This window comes from Myotis nattereri (genome assembly GCF_964212035.1).
Source record: "Myotis nattereri genome assembly, chromosome: 17".
Classification (NCBI taxonomy): Eukaryota; Metazoa; Chordata; class Mammalia; order Chiroptera; family Vespertilionidae; genus Myotis; species Myotis nattereri.
In genome coordinates, this window is record NC_138092.1 from 20,327,616 (window position 1) to 20,353,170 (window position 25,555).

Sequence of the window (25,555 nt, forward strand, 5' to 3'; positions counted from 1 at the left end):
TTTATGAGTACTATTGAGTTTTATTATTTTAATTTTTAAAATTTATATACTTATTTTTATAAAACTTTTATATTGACAGTAAAATTGACCAGAAAGTACAGAGGGTCCCTATGTGTTCCTTTCCTACACACACACACACACACACACACACACACAGCCTCCCTTACTACTGACATCCTACACCACAATGGCACACTTGTTACAATTGATGGATGTACACTGACACATCATCCTCCAAAATCTATAGTTTAAATCAGATCAGAGTTCTCTCTGTTGTTGTATATTCCATGGGCTTTGAAAATTGCAAAACAACATGTCTTCATCACTGCAATATCATACAGAATAAACTTACTGCCTTAAAAATCCTCCAAGCTTTGCCTATCCATCCCTCCCTTCTTCCTAACTCCTGGCAACCAGTGATCTTTCTACTGTTTTCATAGTTTTGCCTTTCCCAGACTGTCATATAGTTGAAATACAATATGTAGCTTTTTCAGATTATCTTCATTCACTTAGTAATATGCATTTAAGTTTCTTCCATGTGTTTTCCTGGTTTCATAGCTCATGTCTTTTTAGCACTATATAATATTCTATTATCTTGATGTGCCATAGTTTATTAATCTCTTCAACTATTAGAGAACATATTGGTTGCTTTAAGTTTTGTAATTACGAATAAAACTATTGTAAATATATATGTACAGTATTTGTGTGGCTATAAGTTTTCAATTCATTTGGGTAAATACTATGGAGTGTGATTGCTGGATCATACAGTAAAAATATATTTAGTTTTGCCCCGCCAGCATGACTCAGTGGTTGAGCATCAACCTATGAACCAGGAAATCAAGGTTCCATTCCAGGTCAGGGCACATGCCTGGGTTTTGGGCTTGATCCCCAGTGTGGCAGTCGGCCAATGATTCTCTCTCATCATCTATGTCTCTATCTATCTCTTCCTCTCCCTTCCTCTCTGAAATCAATAAAAATATATTAAAAAAAGAGAATATATTTAGCTTTGTAAAACACTGCCACTAACTATCTTCCAAAATGATTGTACCATTTCCGTTCCCACCAGCAAAGAATGAGAGTTCCTGTTGTTCTCATTCTCACCAGTATTTGGTGTTGTCCATGTTTTGTATTTGGGCCATTATAGTAGGTGTTAGGGGTATCTCATATTAATTTGCAGTTTCCTAATGGCATATTATATTAAATATTTTTTCATCTGTTCATGTATTTCACCCATTTTTTAATTTTACTTTATTTTTTAAATAAAACATAAATTGTTTTATTTTTATTTATTTTTTAAAATTTAAATTTTTATTGCTGAGATGTTCCTCTTTTACCCCTCATTGTCCCCTCCATCTGGTTCCTGGCCCACCCCAGGCCTTTACCACCCTATTATTATCTGTGTCTATGGATTATGCATATAAGCATACAAGGTATTTGGTGAATCTCTTCCAGTTCCCCCTCCTCCCTTCCTTCTGAGATTTGTCAATCTGTTCCATGTTTCCATGCCTCTGGTTCTATTTTATTCATCAGCTTATTTTGTTCCTTAAATTCCTTTTTCATTTATGTTGATTTAGATTCAATTGTATATTTGATTCAATTGCCGAAAAAAAATCTTCCAGCTCCAATGTGCTATGATTCTATAAGTTAATAAACATGAGTCTTTGTCCTCAGGGGAAAGTTGGGAAAGCTGCCTACCTGGGAGCAGAGGAAGTGATGTTTTGTTCCCATGGGGAAATGGACTTCTTTCACATCACAGATTTATGCATGGCTCCTAACCAAAGCATGATGTGCTCTTTCCCATCTCTCCAGCCTCTTCTAGGACTACTCCCCTATTTCTCCTCTTTTCACTCTTGCCATACACCCTGGAATTCTACCAGCTCCCCAAATGGAGCACATGCTCGTCATGCACCCAGCTTCCAGCTTCAATAACTCCTGCTCAGCCTCAGTTCAAGGTCACCTCCTCAGGAAAGCTTTCCTTTAAGCCTGCATTAGGCATTTTCTTACAGTCTCCAAAAGGCACTTTCTGGTTTTTATTCTTGGTACTTATCACATTTACAATTACTTGTTAAGTGTCAGTCTTTGTCCCTCTAGACTGAAAGCTGTGACTGTCTCCTATTTTTTGCTATGTGCCTTATTCTTTCTACAATGCCTGGCAAATAGCTGAAACACAATGAATATTTCAACTCATTACTTTTAATATTCTACTGCTACTCATTCTCATTTTGGAGGCAGAGAAACAAAGGGCTTAGAGTAGATTGAGATAAACGAAGTCAAATTGGATATTTTAGGAGCAGTTTTCTGACGAAATTTGATGTGTTTAATGTAAAATAAAATATTTAAGAATCCTACTAGCTAAGAAAAGCAAGAACAAAAAGCATAAATCTTACTCTAATATAAACATTTTCATGAGTCATGCTTAAAAGCCCTTTTTAGTCCAACAGCCAAGATGAAACCTTGTCATGAAAATTCCATGTAAAATGCACGTGACTGTAACTTTTCCTAGGAAAGAGAAATCTCTTTTTATAGATTGTAAGATTTCAACAAATAATATGAAGAGAAGAGATATTAACAGACCACAATTAAATAATAAGGTACTAAATCTGGTACTAAATTTTGAGGGAGAAATTTATCTTGGAATTCATACAATAAACATCCCATGGAAGATATATCAGTTTACTACGGTGAATGAGTATTGAGTTTAATATTATTGGACAGTACAATAAATATGTCAGCATTTAAGTTATCAATCTAATAAGAAAATGTTAGAACTCAGAAGAAATGCAGACACATTTTAGTTCAACCTCCTGGTTTTAAAGATAAGTAAATTGTTCTTTATGTAAATATTGAATTAGTCAGTGATGTATAAGCCCCTCTCCCTTAAAGGATATAGTTATTTTCATAAATGCATTTAGACTCCAATCTAATTATACCAAAATCGAAATACATCTCTGTAGCATGCTAACATTATGTCAGTATATGACAAATGATTTAGTTCCTAAGAAACTAGAAACTTCAGTTTTATTTCCAATGTAATTAAATATTATTGTTATTATTTACAAGATGCTTTTTTTTAAGAGATCCAATCATTATCTAATCATGTTCTATAGATTACTCTGATCTCATTAAATGTAATTCATTTGAATTAAGGGATGGGGTATGGAAAAATAGAAATATTTGTAAAATATAAAAAAGAATGAAACAACTATGCCATACATAATTATATTTCATTAACTTGATTTTATAGCACTAGAAAACTAAGAAATATATGGAAAGATTTAGGGTCTTTATAAATCTCAAACAAAATCTTTAATAATCTTTTATATTTAGTATTTATTTTATTTCTTAAGGCGTATTTTTAAAATTAAAAATTTGAGAATCAACTGTTAATAATATAGTAATTATTTAATACTGAAAGCCATTCTGGTTTTACATTAATCTCAATGAGCTCCCATGCAGGTTAAAGTTTGATATATTTATTGGGCCATCGATTTGAACTGTGGTAAGGACTGTGGGTGCAATGATGGATCATGCAGGATCTCTGTATAAATGTACTATCTAAAAGTACAAGAAGTATACACACAATTAACTCTTACCATATACCATCATTTCTCCACTCTATACGAATATGGTGAAGAATTTCTTTTTAACTGACTCTAATCATAAATATATCAATGATTAATTTGGGGATTCTACAAATGATGACTTCTGTAGAAATAGCTTAATAAATAGCTTATAAAATCCTATAAATGGAGCAAAATGGAAAAAAAATGCTCATACAGCTAGAATAAAATAAAAATAAAAGAAAGAAAGAAAAGAATAATGCTTTCAGTTTCAATAAGAATCAGTTCCTCACTAGGAAAAGTTAGGTTTTCTTAGGCATGACCACTAGGATTAAGCAGTAGTGGTTTGTCATAAAGAGTTTTCACTTTGCATAACTTGGCATAAGCCTAAGAGTGTTTTAATGAAAAATAATTTTTTAAAAAAATACAATAGTCAGCACTTCCTCAACATAATGTCTATTAAAGCATTGACACTCTTGTTTGTCATAGTTTTTTCACCTACCAAAAAAGGAAAAAAACTTGAATTCTGCAGTTATAATCACTTTAGCACTTAATACATAAATTCTGAGAATATATTATCTTATACTTAAAAAGCATTTTGAATGAAATACAGTTCTTGCCAAAAATTGCCAAAACATTTTGCACACAAACTTTTTATATTCTCTCAAATTAATATCATTAAAAATAACATAACTTAATGTTCATTTAAAACATCACTTGATAATGTTAACATGGAAATTTGTTTATAGCTTCTTTGAGATACACTTGTTGAACAATACTCTGCCCATATTTAAAGAGTACAGTTTGACAAATTCTAATATATGTGTACACCAGTGAAAAACATCACCACAGTCAAGATAATTAACTTATCTATCACCAACAAAAGCTACGCTCGATAATTCATATCTCTATACATTTCAGTGCCCCAAAACAAATAATCTGCTTCTGTTACTATAAAGTCTAGTTAGCATTTTCTGGACATTTACATAAATAGACATACAGGGATGTACTCTTTTTTCGGTCTTTCATCCATGCTGTTGCATATGTTAATACTTTCCTCTTTTTTATTGATGAGTAATATTCCATTGTGCAAACATAATACTACATTTTGTTTCTATACTCACAAGTGAATGGGGATTCAGATGGTTTACAGTTGGGGAGATTTAAAGAAAAACAATACCCTGCTATTATATTCTTGTACAAGTCTTTATTGTCGACACTATTACAGATATGCCTCATTTCCCCCCACTTTGCCCCATCCACAACCTCCGCCTTGCCTTGTTCATGTTACTGTCTGTGTCCATGGGGTATGCATATATGGACCTAATTTCTCTGGTTAATCTCTCCCAGTCCTCCCCACACTCCTCCCCTATGAGCCCTGTCAGTCTGTTCCATGCCTCTGGTCCTATTTTGTTTATCAGTTTATTTTGTTCATTCTATTCCACAGATAAGTGAGATCACATGTACTTGTATTTCTCTGACTGGTTTAGTTCACTAGCATAATAATTTCCAGGTATACCCATCTTGTCTCTAAGAGTAAGAAAAGGTTCTTTTTCACAGCCTCGTAGTATTCCATTGTGCAAATATACCACGGCTTTTTGATCCACTCATCTACTGTTGAGTACTTGAGTTGTTTCCAGATCTTGGTTATTGTAAATAATGCTGCTATGAAAATAGGGGTGTATATGTTCTTTCTGATTGCTGTTTCAGGATTCTTAGGATATATTGCCAGAAGTGGGATCCCTATCCCTAGGTCAAAAGGCAGTTCGATTTTTTTTTTTTTTTTTTAGGGAAACTCCATATTGTTCCTTTGCCCATTTTTTAATTGGATTGTTTGTCTTCCCAGTGGTGAGTTATATAACTTTAGATGTTTTGGAAATTAACTGCTTGTCAGATGTATCATTGGTGAATATGTTCTCTTATACAGTGGGTTCCCTTTTCATTTTGTTGTTGGTTTCATTTGCTGTGCAGAAGCTTTTTGGTTTGATGTATCCCATTTGCTTATTTTCTCCTTTGTTTCCCTTGCCCTAGGAGATTGTGTGGACATTTGTTTTCATTTCTTTCAGGAAAATATCTAGGAGTGAAATGTCTACGTTTATAGTAGGCACATGTTTAAGGAACTCTCAAACAGTTCTCAAAAGAGATTATATTATTTTATCTTCCTACCAACAGTGCATGGGAAGTCAGTTGTTCAGCTTTCTCCTCATCAAGTAAATACTTTTTATTCTTCACCATTCTTTCTAGCGGGAAAAACAGTGGCATCTCCTTGTGGCTTCATTTATATCGCCTTAATAACCATGATGGTGAGCATTTTCTTCCATATGCCTCTTGGCCATCTGTATCTCTTCATTTTCAAGTGATTGGACAATTCTTTTATCCACTTTAAATTAGATTACCTGATTCATTCTATTATTGAGCTCTTAAAATTCTTTACATTTTCTGGATGTAAGTCTCTCATTATGTATATATTTGACATAATTTCCTTCCAGTCTATAATTTGTCTTTTTATGTATTTTTTAAAGTGTCCTTTGCTGACCAAATGTGGTGTGTTTTTTTTTTTTTTAATTTTGATAAAGCTCAACTTAGCAATTATTTTCTTCTAAAATGTCTTAGTTGGTTTGGGCTGCCGTTACAAAATGCAATTTACTGGTTGGTTTAAAAAACATAAATGTTTCTTTCTCAGAGTTCAGAAGGCTGGGATGTCCACGATCAGGGTGCCAGAACTCACATGCTGGCTTTCAGACAGCTGCCTCTTCTCTGTATACTCACAGGGCTTGTTTTCAGGGCAAGTACTTGAAGAGCAGCAGCAGGCTGTCTTCCGTCTCTTCTAATAAAACCACTAATCCAACATGAAGTCTTACCCTCCTTTAAACCAAATTCCCTCCCTAAAGCCCATCTCCAAATACCATCACTGTGGGGTTATGGTTTCAACATATAAATTTTGGGCTTTTCTTCCAAAATTTTTACACTTTTAGCTCTTATAATTAGGTCTACACTCCATTTTAAATTGATTTTTGTATACTGTGTAAGGTAAGATTTGTTAGGATTTTTTGGGGGGAGGAGGCATGTATCTATCCAATTATTTCAGTACTATTTATTAAAAATAAATATACTCTCCCACTGAAATGTTTAGAACCTTTGTTAAAAATCAATAGATGTGAATCTATTTCTGAACTATTCATAACAGAACTAAGAACGAAAAAATTTTACACACATTTTCCCATTATCCCTACAAAATTATTTCAGTGTCATAGTTAATCATGAAAGAACCAAGAAACTGATGCTACACATTTCAATCAATCTCATGATATGATCTGAGGATAAAACAAAACTAGGACTGGTGCTAAGCTAAGATTAACAAAGAATTTTTCCCACTAAGATATATACCGTTAGTAGAAGGTAATTACAGAACTCTAGTATTTCTGTTTCCTTTCCTGAGATAAAGCAAATAAAGCAATAAATACTACTTACTCAAATATAATTATTCCTTTCTCTGAGTACATATTCTCCTTTGGACCAGTCTATAGTGTTTTTCTATGCTAACATCTTTTAAAAATAAAGAAATACATATGATTCTGAAAGCATTAAACTATAATATAAATACTGATATTCCTTTTTTTTCTATGTTGAAAGAATTAAACAGTAAAGAGATGACAATCAGGGTTCATTTAGGTATAAGTGACAAAAATCGAACCCGCTGTGGCTTAAGCAAGGAAAAGTTTATAGTTTCATACAATTGGAAAACCAAGGTACAGGGTTCCCCTCAGGCATTTCAGAGTTTCAGTTATGTCCACAATACTGTTTCCATTCTTTCCAGCTGTTGGTTATCCCTTGTCTCTGTTGGCAAGATATTGACACAAGGTAACAAAAGTTGACCTCATTTAGCACCAAGTTAAATGACCCTTAGGGTTTACAACCTCAGAAAACAGATTTTCTTTCACCCAGAATCTATATCAATTGGCTCACATCCTGGTGATAACTGTAACAAAGGAAATTTTGATAAGTTCAGCCAAACCTATAGAGCTGTACAGAATTAGAAGAGATAAGGTTCATCAAAGCCTAGAGTAATTCAGTTACTAGAAGCAAGAGGAAGTGTTGCTGAGCAGGCAGAAAAGCAGATACAGGCAAAGAAACAGAGAAAAATTTAGTCCTTGGAATTAATCTATATAAATAAAAAGCCAGCAACCAGAACTCGTTGAAGACCAGAACAACCAGCTGCTATGACACCCACTGTGGCCACTGAACTGGCCTGATGGGGGGGGAGCGGGGGAGGGGTTGGCTGGCCAACCTCCCACAACCCTTCCCCACAGCTGGCCCCACCCCTGATCAGCCTCTCCCACCCTGATTGAGGGCAGGGCAGCTGGCCTTTCCCCAGGGCTAGCCCTGACCCTGATAGATTCCCATTACCCAATTGGCCAGCAAGCCCTCACCTCAGGTGGCCCTCCCCTGATCGCACCCCCTACCCCAATAGAGGGCGGGGTCAGCTGGCCAACCTCCTGCAGCCCTTCCCCTTGGGGAGCCCCACCCCAGATCGCCCCCCCCCCAACACCCCAATCAGGGGCAGGGCCAGCTGGCCAAACACCTGTGGCCCTTCTCCCCTACTGGCCCCACCCCCAATGGGCCTCCACCACCCTGAGTGGCTCATGGCACCTCCCCCTAGCCAGCTCCACACCTGATAGGCCCCGCCACTCTGATCAGGGGCGGGGCCAGCTGGCCAACCACCCATGGCTCCTCCCCCAAGCCGCTGGCCCCCAATTGCCCCCCCCACCCCATTTAGAGGGGCCACCAGCCCACTGCCCACAGCCCTTTCCCATGGCTGGCCCGACCCACAATCAGCCCCCCACACCAATTGGGGCCCTCTGGCCAACCTCCCGCGGCTCCTCTTCCCAACAGGCCCGGCCCTGATCTGCCCCAATTGGGGCAAGGCTGGCCGGACATCACCCGTGCGTGAATTTGTGCACTGGGCCTCTAGTATATGCTATAAATAGAGCACCTGGAAAGATATCTTCATTATTTTTTAGAAAGTGTTTTTTCTTTAAAAGCAAAATATATATGAAGTAGCAATATATTTGAAAAATAGTATCTATAACCTAGAAAATTTTGAAATAAAATATAAATGACCAACATTAATCTAAGAAGAGATTTGAATAGACACAGCCATAAGGGGAAAAATTTAAATTTGCTAAGTATATACATTTAAGTAAAAGTGACCAAATTATTTTATAGCTAGGTTCTCTTACACTCAAGGACATGTAACTTTTATGTCATTCAGACTTTACCAGAACATTGACAAGCTTCCTTAGTAATTCTTAGGAACTGCAAAAATTCTGGAACCCAACTTTGATGAAACTAGCATAAAAAGAAACTATAGTTCTGGGTGAAAAAGGTGAAAGGATTAAGAAGTACAAATTGGCAGTTACAAAATAGTCACAGGGATGCAAAGTCCAGTATTGGGAATAGAGTCAATAGCATTGTAACAACTACGTTTGGTGCCCGTGGACATTAGACTTACTGGGGGATCACTTCATATAGATGCCTAGTCACTATGCTGAATATTTGAAACTAATACAATATTGAATGTAACTGTAATAAAAAATAAAAACAAACAAAAAAACTATAGTCCAGTACACATCTACTTATATAAAAGGCTAAGTGACCATCTGACTGTCTGTCCAACTGTCCGACTCACCAACTGGCCAGTACATATGACATGCACTGGCAATTTAAAAAGAAACGTTGACTTGTGCATGTGTGATACATATAAAGCTCATGCTGGTGCCAATCGCACATGATGCCAGAATTTATATGAAGACCAACTATTGACACAACATACCCCTGAAACTGAAAGGAAGTGGCATCGTCAACAGTGTATGTCTGAAGACCAACTACTGGCACAAAAGATTGCGACCTAACATAATCAAAGCTGAAGTATGAATAGGATCTGCAGAAGGAGAGGTTACTCTGATTCCAGGGACTGATTTGTCCCTGTCTGACACTGGCCACCCATTTAAATTAATTTGAAGACAGTTTCCTGTGACGCCAGCATTTACAATGACTATTAATAAATCCCAAGGATAAACTCTAGACAGAGTAGGAATATTCCTACCTGAACCCGTTTTCGGTCATGGTCAGTTATATGTTGCTTTCTCTCTCGAGTTTGAGGAGTGTGTGATGTTACAGGTAAAGTCCTAAATACTTCATCAAAAGGGAAATTAGTCAAGCACCCTGAAAGTGATTTTACTCAATGTGGTATACAGGGAAATATTAGAATAAGATTAATCAATTTATCAATCATTGTTTTGTATTTTAATTTTATAATACTAAATTATATACACTATTTTGATAAGTAATTTTTTGCACTAATGTAATTACTGCATGAATCTTCTAATTAATTTCCTTTCATTGTGCATGAATCCATGCACTGGGCCACTAGTCTATATATATTAAAAAGGCTAAGTGACCAACTGTCCGTCCGACCAACCGTCTGACCGACTGGCCAATACATATGACACACACTGGTAACTTAAAAATAAACGTTGACTCACGCATGCACAATATATACCGAGCTCTAGTTGGTGAACAAATCCGTGCACCAGGCCACAAGTTTAATTATATGCAAAAATTATAATCACGTTAGTAAACTAGAAGCCCAGTGTATGAAAATTCATGCACTGGAGCGGATTCCTCGGCCCAGCCTGCCCCTCTCACAGTCTGGGAACCCTCAGGGGTGGGAGGCAACCTGGCGATCATGGGAAGGCAATGCCCCATCACACCTCTGCTGCTGCCACTGCCTGTAGTGCAAGCCTCAGCCGGCCCTGGTTACCTGAGCCTCGGGTGGCCCTGGGCAGCTGGGAAGCTGCCATCCAAGGCTTGCCTGCACCTCCGGTCAGCCCTGGGAGGCTAGGCAGCTGCCATCCGAGGTTTGCCTGCGCCTTGAGCCAGTCCTGGGCAACTAGATGGCTGAGGGGACTGGGTGTCGCCATCTTGTGGCTGTGGGTGCCACCATCTTTGAGGGCGGGGCAGTCAATTAGCATGCTCCCTCCTTAGTGGCTGTGGGCGCCGCCATCTTTTCAACGGCGTGAGGGTCAATTAGCATATTCCCTCTTTATTAGCTAGGATTATATCCAAAAATATATTAAAATATTTAATATCAGTTTCAAGAAGGTTTTATTGCAAGAATGGAAGTTTGTCCCAGCATTAGAAATCTATGAACAGAGTTAAAGAAGTGACATAGTTAATTATCTGATTTTGTCAATCAGATAGACTTGTTAAAGACTCTTTTCCCCATATCTGAGTCAAATATCATGTTAAACGTTGAAATAATAAAGTCATGAGCATCAAAAGAAGAACCAAACAGAACTGCCAGCTTTCATGATTATAATTTAGCAGGGTTAGTAGTTCCAATCTACTTCTGCAATCAGTATTTGGCAACAGTGATGTTACAACTTTGTGGATAAAGATAAATACACTAAGGGAGGTGGAGAAAGGGATGCCTCTGAGTGTCAGATGACAATGTTAAGAAACCATCCCAAATCAGCATTTACGCTTCTCTAGACATGCCATGTGAAAATAATAAAGCCTTAATTACAACACTATTATTTGTGTTTTCTGTAATTTAATGACGAATGCCTTTTCAATTATTACAATGCCTAACTATAATTAATTTTAAGTAATAAGAGCATTAAATATATGGCCAAATACTACACAGGCATGCAAAAATTGACATCTTTATAATAGAGATATAATAATATAATAGTCCTTTATCATCAGTTATAAATGGAAATATAAAATAAATATTATGTTAGAATGTAACAAAAATTAGAAAATATTTAGGAATAAAGCTATCATGTATGATAAAGAAGCTGTATTGAAAATAAATAAAATTGAAATTTAAGAAGACTAAAGGAGACTTGAGGAGAAAACATTACATAAGAATATCAATATTACCCACAGTGATATATAAAATTAATGCAATTCTAGTGAAAATCAGAACTAGTTTTTATATTATTCAACAATGTTATTTTTCAAACAGGTGGAAATTAAGTGTAAAGGATTGTCATGAAAATTTTGTGATTGAAGAATAGTATTAGAGAGCTTTACCTACAAGATATTTTAAAAAAATAAAACCTCAAAGCTAGTAAAATTGTAACAGTATGGTTTGAGCAGAAAAACAAAAACAGTTACAGGAATGCAAATTTATATGAAAACTTTTACGATTATAAATGTAAGATTGCAATTCTGTGGGAAAATGATGACCAATTTATTAATGAGGTTTGTCTCAGTTACTTCATCCATAAAACAGGGATAATAATATTACTTGCCTGGTAGGTTTGTTGTAGTTAATTAAATGAGATTAAATGTGCTTACATTTGTACATAACCATTCAATAAGTGCTTGCTATTAATATTATTGTTGAAATGTATACTATTAGACAACTGGAAATTAATCAAAACATGTTGGATTTCAAAAAAGAGATATTATCACTTTCATAGCTCTATAAAGGCTAGAGATTTTTCTTTATATGCCTCTGCTAAATATTCTTAAGGAATATCAAGTAAACATGTTTAACTAAATATGTAAAAACATTACAAATCAAGTGTGTGTGTGTATGTGTGTGCACGCACACAAATATGTGTAGCTGATGAGACACTAGAGTTCTAGATTCTAATCTTTTTCTACTTTGAGTTTCTAACAGAATTGTCTTATGCTGCAATGAACATAGGGATACATGTATGTTTGTGCATAAATGTTTTCAAGTTTTTGAGGGTACATACCTAGACGAAAGGATGCTCGGGGATATGGTAACTGTATCTTTAATTTTTTGAGGAACTTCCATACTGTTTCATTCAGCATTATTCATAGTGTTTAAGACATGGAAAACACCAAAGTGTCCTTCAATAGATGATTAGATAAAGAAGATGTGGTGCACATATACAATGGAATACTACTTGGCCAGGAGAAAAGGTGAAATGTTACCATTTGAGACATCATGGATGGATCTTGAGAATATCATGCTAACTGAAATAAGCCAGGCAGAAAAAGCCCAGAACCATATGATTTCACTCTTATGTGTGATATAAACTGAAAGCAATAACTGAACAAACAAGAAAAGCAAATTAAAACTCAGAAACAGTACGGTGGTTATTAGACAGACGGGGTGTAATAGGGTAGTAAAGGGCAAATGGAGGCAAAGATATGGTGACAGAGGTTTGACTTTGGGTGATGGGCACACAATGTAATATACAGATGATGTATCAAAACTGTACACTTGAAACCTATATAATTGTATTAACAATGTTACTGCAATACATTTTTTTAAAATACACTGTCTTAGGTAATTAGCAAAGTAAAATTTAAGAATTAAAATACGTTGTGAAAAACAATATATAAATTACATAACTTAGTCACTGTTTAATTTATTTTAATTTAGAAGAGAATATATACATACACAAATATATGCATATGTATGTGTGTGTGTGTATATACACATACACACACACACACATACATATGCATATAGAGGCCCGTTGCACAAAGAGATTCGTGCAATAGGCCTTCCCTTCTCCTGGCTGCCGGCACGGGTTTTCCTCCGGCACCCGGGACCCAGACCTTCGCTCCGGCCGGAGCCGCCTTCCATGTTCGCTGCTCCCACCGGAGCCTCTTTCAGTCTTCAGTCTTTGCTGCTCTGGCTCGCCTTCAGTCTTCGCTCCGCTGCTTGGAGCCTACATATGCAAATTAACCACCATCTTTGTTGGGTTAATTTGCATACTCTCCTGATTGGCTGGTTAGCGTAGTGCAGGTATGGTCAATTTACATGTTTGTCTATTATTAGGTAAGATTATTTATATATATATATATATATATATATATAATATATATATAATATATATATTATGTATAATATATGTTATATATATATATATTATATAAATATATATATATATATTGCAATATATGCAATATATGTTTAATTTACAGGAGAGCTACATCTAATGCTATACCGTGCAAAATCTACAGGTGACCAAAAAATAAATCTTTAGATCAAATCTGGAAAGCTATTTTAGCAAGTATTCCATTTAAAACCAACACACTACTTAACAGGGAGCATGATAATTATGAAAATTATTTTTAGTAGGCGAGGTTGCTGAAGTTATCTGCATATCAAAACTTGAAACTTCTTAAAATGAACCCCACTTCAACTTTGAGCTCAGGTTTTAAAATTATGGAGAATGCAAAATTAATATTTTCAGTGTAAAAAAAATCATGATAAATAAATTTTTGAGGACATATTTTACCATATGTTACATCATGTTATACAGGTCAAATCATTTGTCCAGCTTTACTGAACAATCATTAATCACCTGTGATGACAAAATAGGGAGTTGCTATTGGAAAACTAAAGATAAATATGATATATATGAAAAGGTTTTTTTTTGTGATGGATGGAGTTAAGGAAAGCTGCACAGAAGAAAATATATTTGAATTTCGTCTTCAAGGCTGAGTAATGCGATGTTGAATTAAAATTAGAATAGGGCTTCAGGTAGAATTTACTGAATATCCAGAGGACAGGTGTGAAACAACTTGCTGAGTTCAGAGGATTATGGATAATTTGATAAATATGGATTGTAGGAAAAAAGACAAAAATGGGATGAAGGAAGCTAGAAGATAAGACCTATGGAGGTTTTGGACTTTAACTCTAGAAAATGGAAAGTTATGGAAACACAGTAATATGATTCCTTCTCTGCTGCTGGGAGATCACGGTTAGTGATGTGGTGGTTAGATTGGAAGAGAACAGATTGAAGGGAGGGAGAATAAGGGCATTATTCACTAAGAATCTCCGGGGTTAGTTTCAATTATCTCATCTTCACGGATATTTGTGTATGAATACTTAGGTGCTTTTTTTTTCTGTCTCTATCTTATGATCTTGCTGAGAGAGATCATATTTGGATGTTCCTTCTATATTCAACAACTCATTCTGTAGCTGATCCTTAGGAAATATTTTTTGAATTACTCTTGTTGAAACTGAGCAGAAAGAAAACAAAGCAATGCTAATCTTTGTGCTCCATTACCGTGCACTTGGAACTCTTGAACTGCAGTGGCGTGAAGAGCTTTGTAACACAGAGAAAGCCTCCCTGCTGCTCCGCCTGGTCATGAGCTAATAACTGTGCTCTTCGCTGAAGCGCTGTAGTTACTGATTAATATCGTGTCTAAGGTTTAAATGACCACAGGTTTTCCTTCATAGGGTGAAGAAAACAATAAAACCGAGAGGAATATAATGATGCCAGGTTCAATTAGTCACTTAGAGGAGGGAAAAGAGATATCATGTAGGTATTTTCAACATGAGCTGACTATTCTTTAAATTTTGTAACATTATTTTATTCACTGGGGATAGATGTGGATTTTTAAATGAAAGAAACATATATTTTAAATTATAATCAGGGTAACCTTTTTACTTTTAATGAACTATTCAAATTAATATAGAACCATTTTAGTCAAAAGTTAGAAGCACAGAATGCCTGTGTCCTGTCTCCCTGACAACATCATGCATTCATTTCCCTGTGTCTGCATACAAAGGCATGGCAAGCCAATGCTCAAAAAGGAAACTCTGATTAAAAGTTATTGTTATGCAAGTAAGAGACTTTTGTACAGCCATTGTTTAATTGATAAGCTAAAGAATAATAATTTTTTACCACAACAGAAATAATAAATTCAAGTGACAATGTTCTAAAGGGCTCTTTTATGTTTTCATACTTTAAAGCACGGATTTTAATTGAATTTATTAACATTTATATATTTCTTCAGTCAGAATTCCAAATTAGCATTTCTAATATGTAGGTTGTGTGTATATATTCATTGTTTTTAACTTTCATCAAGGTTCATCATGTGTCAAAGAAATTCATGATTTCAAAATGCTTACATCTATCTCTTACAACTGGAAATAGAACAAAATATTTTGTTATATACATATAATTAATCTATATCATTACCAACATTGGTATGGGCAGTAGCAATTTCACACATTTGTGTCTATGAGTTCATAGACCACAGGAGTCGATAATCTAAACACTAAGACCATGTATTTGATCTGAAAGAATCACTAATAAATTTTTTAAAAGTATTCCAAATTTTTAAGCCCTTTACTTGGTACTTAAATATTTAATAATTTATATATATATATATATATATATATATATATATATATGTATATATATATTATATATTATGTATTATATATAGATTATATATAAATATATATAATATATACATAGCCAGGAAAACTATGTGATATGTATAAAACTACACTGTCTATTTTGGGAAGGGCTAAGAGTTCAGAGTGATTAAAGCATAAGGATACTATAGTGGACTAGGGGAGACATGATGTATGCAAAACAGACACAATTAAAAAAATTTCCATGTAAAGGAAAATGAAATAAACATTTGTAGATAACTTTAAAAGAAAAGCATTTTTTAAAATATATTCTTGCTTGTGTTCTGGGAAACTTACTTTGCAGATGCAATTAAACTAGAATTTAAAAGTATTCTCTGGTGGTATTAGAATAACATATTTCCCATAGTAGCAATTCACCATTACCTTTGTAGTTAACCTTGAATCCAACAGATCCAACACTTTCATCTGTTTGAAGGTGCAGCCACATTTGGCTACTCATGCTCACTATCAAGTCTGGCACAAAGCTTCCAGTAAGACTAAAAAGAGACGGGCAAAGAAGGGAGAGATGGGTTATTACAACACCCTCTGCAGGCAAATTATGAGAAAGACATGTTTCTCAATACATTCTCCGCTAGAAAAAAGCACCTGTCAGATAAACTTACAACACTCTGCAGTGATGTAACAGAACAAACACCATTTAGTGATCAAGGTTTATTACAAACAAGTAACATTTTATGTGTTTAACTAGGTTAGATCTTTCATAATTCCTGAGGCAACATAGTAAATTTTAGACCTTCTGAGAATTGTATACTTCTATAAAAGTCTTCAAACTTAAAATAAACACACCAGGGATGCACTTCATTTTAACCTTTCAAGTTTCACAGAACTCTGTTCTAAAGAAATATTGTAAAAATATTTAATCACTGTGCAAAACAATAAAATGTCAAGGACTATCATATAACCCTCTGCAATACCAATGTTAGGATAACTGCTTCGGGTATGTATTAATGCAAATATTTCTATTTAAAACATATTGCTAATTTCATATGACATCATTAAATCTATGCATTAATGTCATTCAGTAATGCTCAATTTTATAACCCTCTCAAGGAAAATTACTTCATGTTTCTTTATCATTCATAAGGTTGCAGTCACACATTTGAAACAAAGCCAAAGGTCATATAAAGGGGACAGCATTAATAAGTAAATGAGGTCTTGGGGGTAAACAGCTATCAAGAATAGAAAGAGGAAAAAAAAAATGGATTCACTGCTGAGTAAAATATCCATAGTGATTGGGAATTCTAAATCACACATTAACAATATAGTGTTTTCTTTTCAAAAGAAGAAATTACTCTAAGAGCCTACCTATTTTGTTGCTATAAACAGAGAATTGCTGGAAATTACATTAGCAAAAAGTTACCCTTCATAATGAAAAAGGTACCTGCCCTAAGCAGGAAGCTCTTGGATGGAGGCTATACTGTAATTAGACCAGGAGAGGGCAGCATGGAGGAACATAGCCCTGAAGTGACCATTGCAGAACATGCCAGCCGTCAAAACTGTAAAATATCATCAGTGGACTGCATGCGCAATACAGTTGCGTTCCCACTGTCCAATGTCCCTGAATCTATGGGAATCTATCACAAAGAAACCCAGTTAAATATCATGATTTAATGATGGAATTATCCATGATAGTGAGGAAAACTAATAGTATGATATCAAGATCCTATAAGATACCATAAAATATATAGATTATATTTAATTTTTACTTGCCAAATTTAAAGTATTATAATATAAAAGAGACACATAACTCCCCTTTGTAATATATATATATCTGTACGTATATATCTACACACACACACACAAACACTATTATTTGAAAACATCTTGCAATTAAACATTGTGACGTGAACTTTTAATTTGCAAATAGGTGAGTTATAGGAAGTTCAAAAGACTGGATTTATTTTACTTTCTGTCGTGTGTCTACCTTGAACCCTCACTCTTTATGGGCAAGAGTGAGATTCAAGGTAGACATATAACACAAAGTAAAATAAATCCATTATGAAATGGGCATGAGAGCTTAAAACAATATGATGTGCATTAGATACACTATATCAAATATGCCGACAATCTATTTCACAAAAAATAAACCTCTAGCATGGTCATTTTGTCTCTTCATAAAGAACAGCTAAACATATAGTCAAATTGTTCCCTTATTAACTTGTTCTTCTATTGGCCACAATTCTAGTTCACAGCTCGTTTTTGGTATAAAGGTAAAATAGAAATCTAAAAAGTAATAATTTCCCTGACACTAGAAGGGAAAGACGAATCTCCCTTTAGTTTAGTAAATTTATTTAGAAAACTTGAAATAATAAATGATATCTGAATCTTTCAAATGTACAGACATATTTTAAGCTAAATAAACCTCTTGTCAATTTTTGTGCCATGAATGTTTTCCTTGGAAGCTGTGGAACCACCTCTTTGAAACGTGACCATCCAGGAGGCTATCGCCCTGTCTTCCTGTTTCTGTGGGAGTTTGAACCTAGGCACACAGCTTGCCACAAAAACAGAAGTTTTATTTAGCCTTTTGGTAACGACAACTAATGTGTATGTAATGGACTGGAACTGCCTGGTGATATACAAAGGTGAGATTTATTTCTCTTTGCAATCTTCTTAGCAGATTGCCTGTAATGCATATTACAGTCTGGTTTAATGCTTATTCAATATCAACTCTACTGTTTCATTATTTTCTACACTTTGTGCAGAATGTTTACTGGGTTGGCAGGAGATTTCATTTTTAATTCTACCTCCCCAACAATTTGGTGGTGAGGATGGGACACAAATGGCAGTTCCTGAATGATGTGGGCCAGCTGAAGGTCTTGGGGCCCATAACGGTCTTATAAGAGGCCCTGGATTATAAAAGTCTCCCTTCTAGAGCTCTGCTCTTTTGGAATACCAGCTGGATAGACTACCCTTTCCAAAGTCAAGATTTTATTATTCAATAGTGTGGATAAATTGGGCTCTAAAATCCTATCAAAATCATGATTAGTAGTTTTGATAGAGGGGAAATATGGAAAGCCAGGAATGTTGCCAGCAATTCTTTCTCTTAAATAGGTAAACCTCTGTCACATCTGGAATATATATATATGAGAATCCAGTCTTTCAGGATTTGTGAGGGCTTTAGGAGGGCCTCAGTCCAAGCAAATTAATTATAGGATGGATATCATTCTAAGAGGAAAGTTAAAAATGATTTGACTGGCCAGTAGGAAAGAATGAGAAGAATGGGAGAGGTAATGTGAGAATTAAAGGTACTTTCTCTTTCATAGAAACCTTTTCTTCCTTTCTTTGCTATTTCTACTCCCTCTGTTCCCCCAATATCTCCTTATCCTTTCTTGCTTCAAATAGATCCTGGGAAAAGGAAAGTGATGAGTTTTTAGATATATGGTTCCATTTGTCAATGGGTTTCCCTTCAAAGAAGGATGAGGACACAAGTTCTTTAGTTGATAATGGATTACCTGACTTCTTAGAGGATACAGACTTGTGCTCCTCATATCTTAGCCCTGAGCCCACTCTATGTTTTAGTATAGATTCTATTTTCAGGAGTCTCTTACCATCTATTCATCATGGGTCTAGGAAAGGTGAAATTACAAAGGAATATGTTTAGGGAGTAGTTAAGAACTTGCATAAAAGACTCTGTCCCTATACAAAGGCAACATGATGCAAAGAAGTTTCCCTAGTTCCTTGGAAAAAGGCAAATGGTTTACTAAGTGTTATGTTGATGAATACAGCGACATGATAATGTGAGCCAAAGAGCCATACAAGTGCACATTTTTCTTGTTACAATGTGAGGAAAGCCTGCTTCTCTTATCTGCTCACCAGTGATGCTAATGCCATTGAGAAGCTACCCAGCATTGCTGCCAGCTGATGGTACTCAACAGGAAAGCTTTCCTTGTTTCCCAGAAGTTGTAGATGTCCTTCACAGCATGTTTTCAATTCAGACCCCCACGCTTGTACATGTGCACGAGCTATTGTATGAAATACTGCAACTGGCGACTTTGATGTTGCAAGCACCAGAACATGACCCACCACATCAAGGGGTAGCCAAATATTCACCACCCTCCACAACTGCAGAAGAACTAAGGGCTTGGGAGACCCATCAGAGGAGATTGCTCATAGCCTTTCCTTCAAGGTGAGCTGGGAGAAGCTCAGTGTTATATTCCAAAAGAGGTGAGTCTCCCGTTATTTCCACAAAATGTACTTGCATGGATCCAGGGACACATCAAAATCATCCTCTGGTCCTACCCACCTTTATCGTGGGTCTCTTGCTGACTATCCAAGTTTAAATTAAGGACAAAGTGGCAGAATGGCAAGGACAGACAGACATCATTATAATTGACTTAGTTACGAATAACAGAAATGGAGCAAAGGGAAGGCCAAATACTATAGGAATGTCATTTGGGCAACTTTGCCAGGAGGCTGCAGTTTAACACTCCTCAGGGAGCCATGAGTCTATTCCCTGCAGTTGGCTGGGGGAAGGGACTGGACAAGGAAGAGAAGAGATGCATGCTCAGTAAAGTGATGTCTGGAAGGTACTTGTGTGTCAGTCTCCCTGCAAGCGTGGGAAGGTTGGGGATACTTAATTCCCTAAGCAAAAGAGTTTGCTCTCCTGGTTGACTCCGAACTTACAGGGCTCTCATGCTCCTGCTCGCCTGCATTTTCCCACATGGCTCATGGCCATGTGGACCCCACACAACCTGGTGCTGACCTGGACCTGGCTGCAACTGGACACTGGCTTAGCTTTTAGCTCCACTGAATTCCAGGTTACACATCTTCCAGGACTGAGTTAAAGGAGATGAGACTATAGAAACCCAGGGATGCAAGTCCACACAAATAAAAATCACTCATCCTCTCATGTGAGCCTCAGAAAATTATTTTTCTCAACACATCATAATGACTCCATCCCCAACACTCAATGGAGAAGGGGACACTCCAAATATCCTGATAACAAGATTATTACTCAAATCTTAGCTGCACTTCCTCAGTTTTGAGACAATCTAGAAAAATGTGAAGAAGTTAAAAACTGCTGTGTTTATTGTTCAGTTAAAACTGTTCACTAAAGGAAATAACCTCTATGCTGTCCAATCTAGAAAAGAATCAATGGAAGAAGCTTTGCTACTGCAAGAAGCTGGGGCACTGGAACAGGGGTTGGAGAGAAAGATCCAGATGATGCAGAAACTGCAGAAACAGGGAATCAGAAAAGTGCAGAAGGCTAGGGCACAATTAACAAGTGGATTACAGCTGACTGAATCTCAGAGGTAGGAACTGGTGAAATATACTTCCAACAACTTTCTCTCAAGTTAACATATCCTTGCTTTTTATGGTAGATACTGCCACTACTTATTCTGAAATTTCCCCAGAAACCCCTCACTTTCCATCTGGTTGGCTGCTGGTATTTTGAATAAGCTTTATAATTGTGGTGTGTGCGTTTTTTTTCTTCTTCTGTAGTTCCCACATGAATAGATCCTGTAACTGAGGAACACGTTTTCTTACTTTCTCTTGCTTCCCATGTAAGCCTATTGTGGAGATATCTCTCGTGTAATTAAGAATACCATATTGTATACTCCATATGGAGCATCTGTGGAAAGCCCTGGAAATAAAAGCATCTGATTTTCTTACTAAAAATAGGGGTACAGCAGAGAGCGGCAGACTCGCAAGGCACTGGAAAAGTACCTTCAGCAGAAACAAATCAATGTATCGCTTTGGGCCCTAGGAATAATAATACTGATATGTAGAACCAACAGAAATAGCATATCAAAAGCATAACCCATGGCCATGTGTTGTCAAACGCTACCCTTTGTCGAGAGCTCAATTAGAAGGAATAAACCAGTTATAAAACAAATTAGAAAAATAAGGAATAATTATAAAAGGGAACTCACCCTGTGATACTAAGACTGCCAAATGTTCAGTAAAAAAGGAAGGTAAATATGATAAAGAAGGCTGACCTTTGTCGAGATCTTGAAGAGGTAAATAAATTCACTGTTCCATTAATGCCTCTATAGTTCCTATCACTGGAACATTATAACTTTGATACCATCATCCACAAAGTTTTTCTGCAATTTATCTATAATCTGCTTTTTGGGGGATCCTGTCTCTCTAATAGACAAGTCTAACTTTTTATTTGCTTTTACTTTTAAAGAAGTCCAATATTTATGGGCCAAGGATTCCTCAAGTGTTTCAGTGCTCTCCTACATGGCACTAGTCATTTACAGGAAAACTTTGAGGAAGCTCTCCCACCAGAAGGATCTATAAGTATTTGCCAGTAGAGTCAGAAACTAAAGAGCAAAGCAAAACCAATGCCTTTTCTTTGTCATAATCCCCCTTAGAAAGAGCATGAGGCCTCACGAGAAAAATTACATTATTACTAAACTGAGGTAAAATATTTAGGGCATTTATTGCTGTTGAGGCACCAAAAGAGTCAGCCCATTTGGCAGATGAAATTCCCTATTGCAAAAAAAAAAAAAAAAGAGAAAATTTTGGCAACACTCAGGAATATTGTAGGCAATGGATTCCAGCATTTGCAGTGAGGAAGATACTTCTGAAGGAGCGACTGCATGATACTTTCTCAGATCTTCTGGTTAAGTCTATGGATTCTGAAGATGCTTATAACCTAAAATTGACTTTGGTCTCAGTTTTGAAGAATCTAAGTTTTGTAAAGCCTTCCTACTTGTTTTGTCATGAAAATGAAGACTCTACTCTGCAGAATACTTTTAAAAAGACTGAAACCCTTGCCTTTAGTCACTTGACTTATTTGCATGTCCTATGTGTGGTTACAGCTATCTTACAAAGGGCCTAAGATCTGGACTATGTGAGTGTGCCATCAGACTAGCTGTGAACAAGAATTATTACTCAATCCCAACATTGTGCTTGGGAGACGCAAACATCCTGTTAGTCTTTTACAAGATCCGGATCAAATAGACGATCGCTACTGTACAACAGTAATAGAATAAGGCACTAGACTAGGCCCTTACCTGATTCGTCTGATATCCTCGTTTATATGCCGATTTAATGATGTTTGCTGAGGATCATGTGTTCAGAATGAAAGTGGCCAGCCTAAAGCTTTGTATGCTATAGTGACATCTCATGAAACTTTGGAAGATATAATTCCTAGAGAACTACTGGCACAACAGCCTAGTCAATGACAATAACAAGAGAATTACAACACGTATATAAAAGTTACCTCATGTCAGTCATGAAAGAAGAAATGTGGAAAATTTTGAGGGGAAATAACATAACCTACAGAGAGCTGATAACTGGTTTGTGAGAAGATGCCCTTCTGCCTACACAGGCCAGCAATCCATTGCAGAGCTCACACCAGGCAGAATGAAAACTGCGAAAGGCAATGCTTTTGCTGAGAGAGCTGTAGAATAAATTTTACTAAATTATGGGAATAATCTAACAAAGCAATTCCTATACCCCAGTCCTTATTTCTTGGTTAATTATGTTGTGTCATCATCATAATCATCTAAGTAAAAGAGATTTGAAAGATAGATAGACTCTAACTATATACATATATCTAATATATATGAAGTTATTGAAAACTTATTAAAGAGATGGCCAATTTGTGAGCAGAATTCTTTACAGGATATTCCCTAGGTATATGTAGGCAGTCTTCCCCAAACAACTTCACAGGAAACTTGATGGCATTTGGATTTCGTAGAATTATTGCCTATGGATAATAAAAGATTTTGTCTAGTTATGTTGTATATGATGTCTGCAGGGTCTGAAGTCTCTCCCTCTTCAGGTGCCAATGTTCAGGTGGTGGTAAGGTTATGTCTCTCTTAATTCACATATTGTCTATTTTGGGGAGACCATAGCATAATGAATCAGAGAGAGAAAGATGTCTTGTTTCCACTGTCATTCAGTAATTATTCAGATGTTTGCAGATTCCCATAAGTTGAATCAAACTCATTTGCTAAGACTCAGCAATACACTAGATTAAAATGGCCTATAACTTTACTGCTAACTTTGTTAAAAATTAGAGCAACTCCTGCAAGCAAGCATGATATTTTCCCTGTAAACTTATATTCGGCAGGCTAACCATATGCCTATCAAAATGGAAGAGAATTCCAGGGGGACACATGCTTGCCAGGGGAAGCCGGCACCTCAGATGGGCTGAACAGTGGCTCTCACAAAAGACTTGAAACTTAAATTTCCTAGAGCAACTTAATGCCACTGATATCTCTCTCCTCTCTCTCTCTCTCTCTCTCTCTCTCTCTCTCTCTCTCCCTCCCTCCCTCCCTCCCTCCCTCCTACCCTCCCTACCTTCATCTCTCTCTCAAAAAAACAAAAAAAAAGAAAGAAAAAAACTTGTCCTTGAGGTGTTTTTTGTTTGTTTGTTTGTTTTTGTTTTTGTTTTTGTTTTTAACACAACAAAACAATCCTACCTTTTGTTTCAGCAGAGTTGAGTTCAATTTCTCTTTCCTATTGAAACAATGTTGACTCTGTTCAATACTTGGGACCCTACTGCAATAGTCTTGATTCCTATTGCAACTGTCTTGAGTAAAGTCTCCCTGGCTGTTTTACTGGCCTGCCAGAATTTTTCCGTTACACCAGTATTGACATAATCTGTTCTTATAAATCTAGCAATCTAAATATTGACAGAGTAAAAGTGAGAACATCTGGTAAACACTGTTATAAATTCAAGAATAAAACCAATTTTATATCAGGAGTCATATACATAAATGGCTACAGGCCCAGGCAGGCAAATGCAAAGCTTCTTAGAAGTTCAAGTGCAAAACTAAAGAAGAATTAGTGACTATGGAGAAACTGTACCCTCTCTAAAGAGGGCAATAAGAGTGTTCCAGCTATTATTTGCTAGGTGACAATCCAAGCCTAGTGTTGCCAGTTTGACAAAAGAAACCATAAATTTAGATTTTCTTGCATGCAATATCCAGTTCTTTGAAACCTTGTATTTCCCAAACAACAATAAACAAACACATCTACTGATCATATTAACTCTGTGGCTGCAAATTTCTAATACAGTATTATAGCATAATGAAATCCAAGCTATCAGGTATAAAAATCACAAGGAAATCTAGGAAAAACTGCAGATTATTTCTAGAAGATAGTAGTCCAATGTAGTAAATTACCTGCCAGGCTCACCATCCTGATAAAAATGCTGAGACTTTTTATGGGGGATGACATTACAAACTGAGCACAACAGCCAAACATGTAAAATGCTGACCCTTTTAAACATTCTATGTTAAGAATCACAAAATGGAATTATAATAGCTCAGAGACAGACAACAAAGTTGTGGTTGATGAATGATATACATGTTGTGGGGAGAGGAAGAGGTTAAATTTGAAGTCAAGCATGCATGAGGACAGCTAAGAAGAGTAGGTTTTTGCTTTTGTTTTGTTTTAGTTTTTTTTTTCCTAGAATTATAAGAACAAAGAAGGAATAGTACTGGGGCCTATAATATACACATAAGGTAAATCCTAGGCTTTATTACAGGATTATGGAATAATAATGCCAGAAGAACTTGTAAAATTAATAATCAAAGAAAATGAGGAAAAAAGAAGAGAGAAAAAAGAATGAAATGAAATTACCTTACCTTCAATCAATTTACACAGAAAGAAATACATACATGATAAGCACATTGTATCTGAGAGTAGTTTATGCTGAAAATAATTTATAAATATTTATGCTGGTAGTTCTCAAACTTTTGATGTGCATTAAGGATCACTTGGCAAGTCTATTAAACGTGTATATTTTGTGGTGCAAATCCCAGAACACTGATTTAATAGGTCAGGAATAGGGGTCCAGAAG

General features: G+C 36.0%; 1 protein-coding gene across 2 annotated transcripts in view; it reads right to left on the minus strand.

Moving 5' to 3' along the window:
• The window catches only part of CSMD3 (CUB and Sushi multiple domains 3), an 879,736-nt gene that overhangs the window by 409,317 nt on the left and 444,864 nt on the right, over positions 1 to 25,555 (minus strand). For both annotated transcript variants that reach the window (XM_081111575.1, XM_081111574.1), the window contains one exon: positions 16,153 to 16,265. In XM_081111575.1, the coding sequence (XP_080967701.1) occupies positions 16,153 to 16,265 (113 nt within the window). The remainder of the gene's footprint in view (positions 1 to 16,152; positions 16,266 to 25,555) is intronic.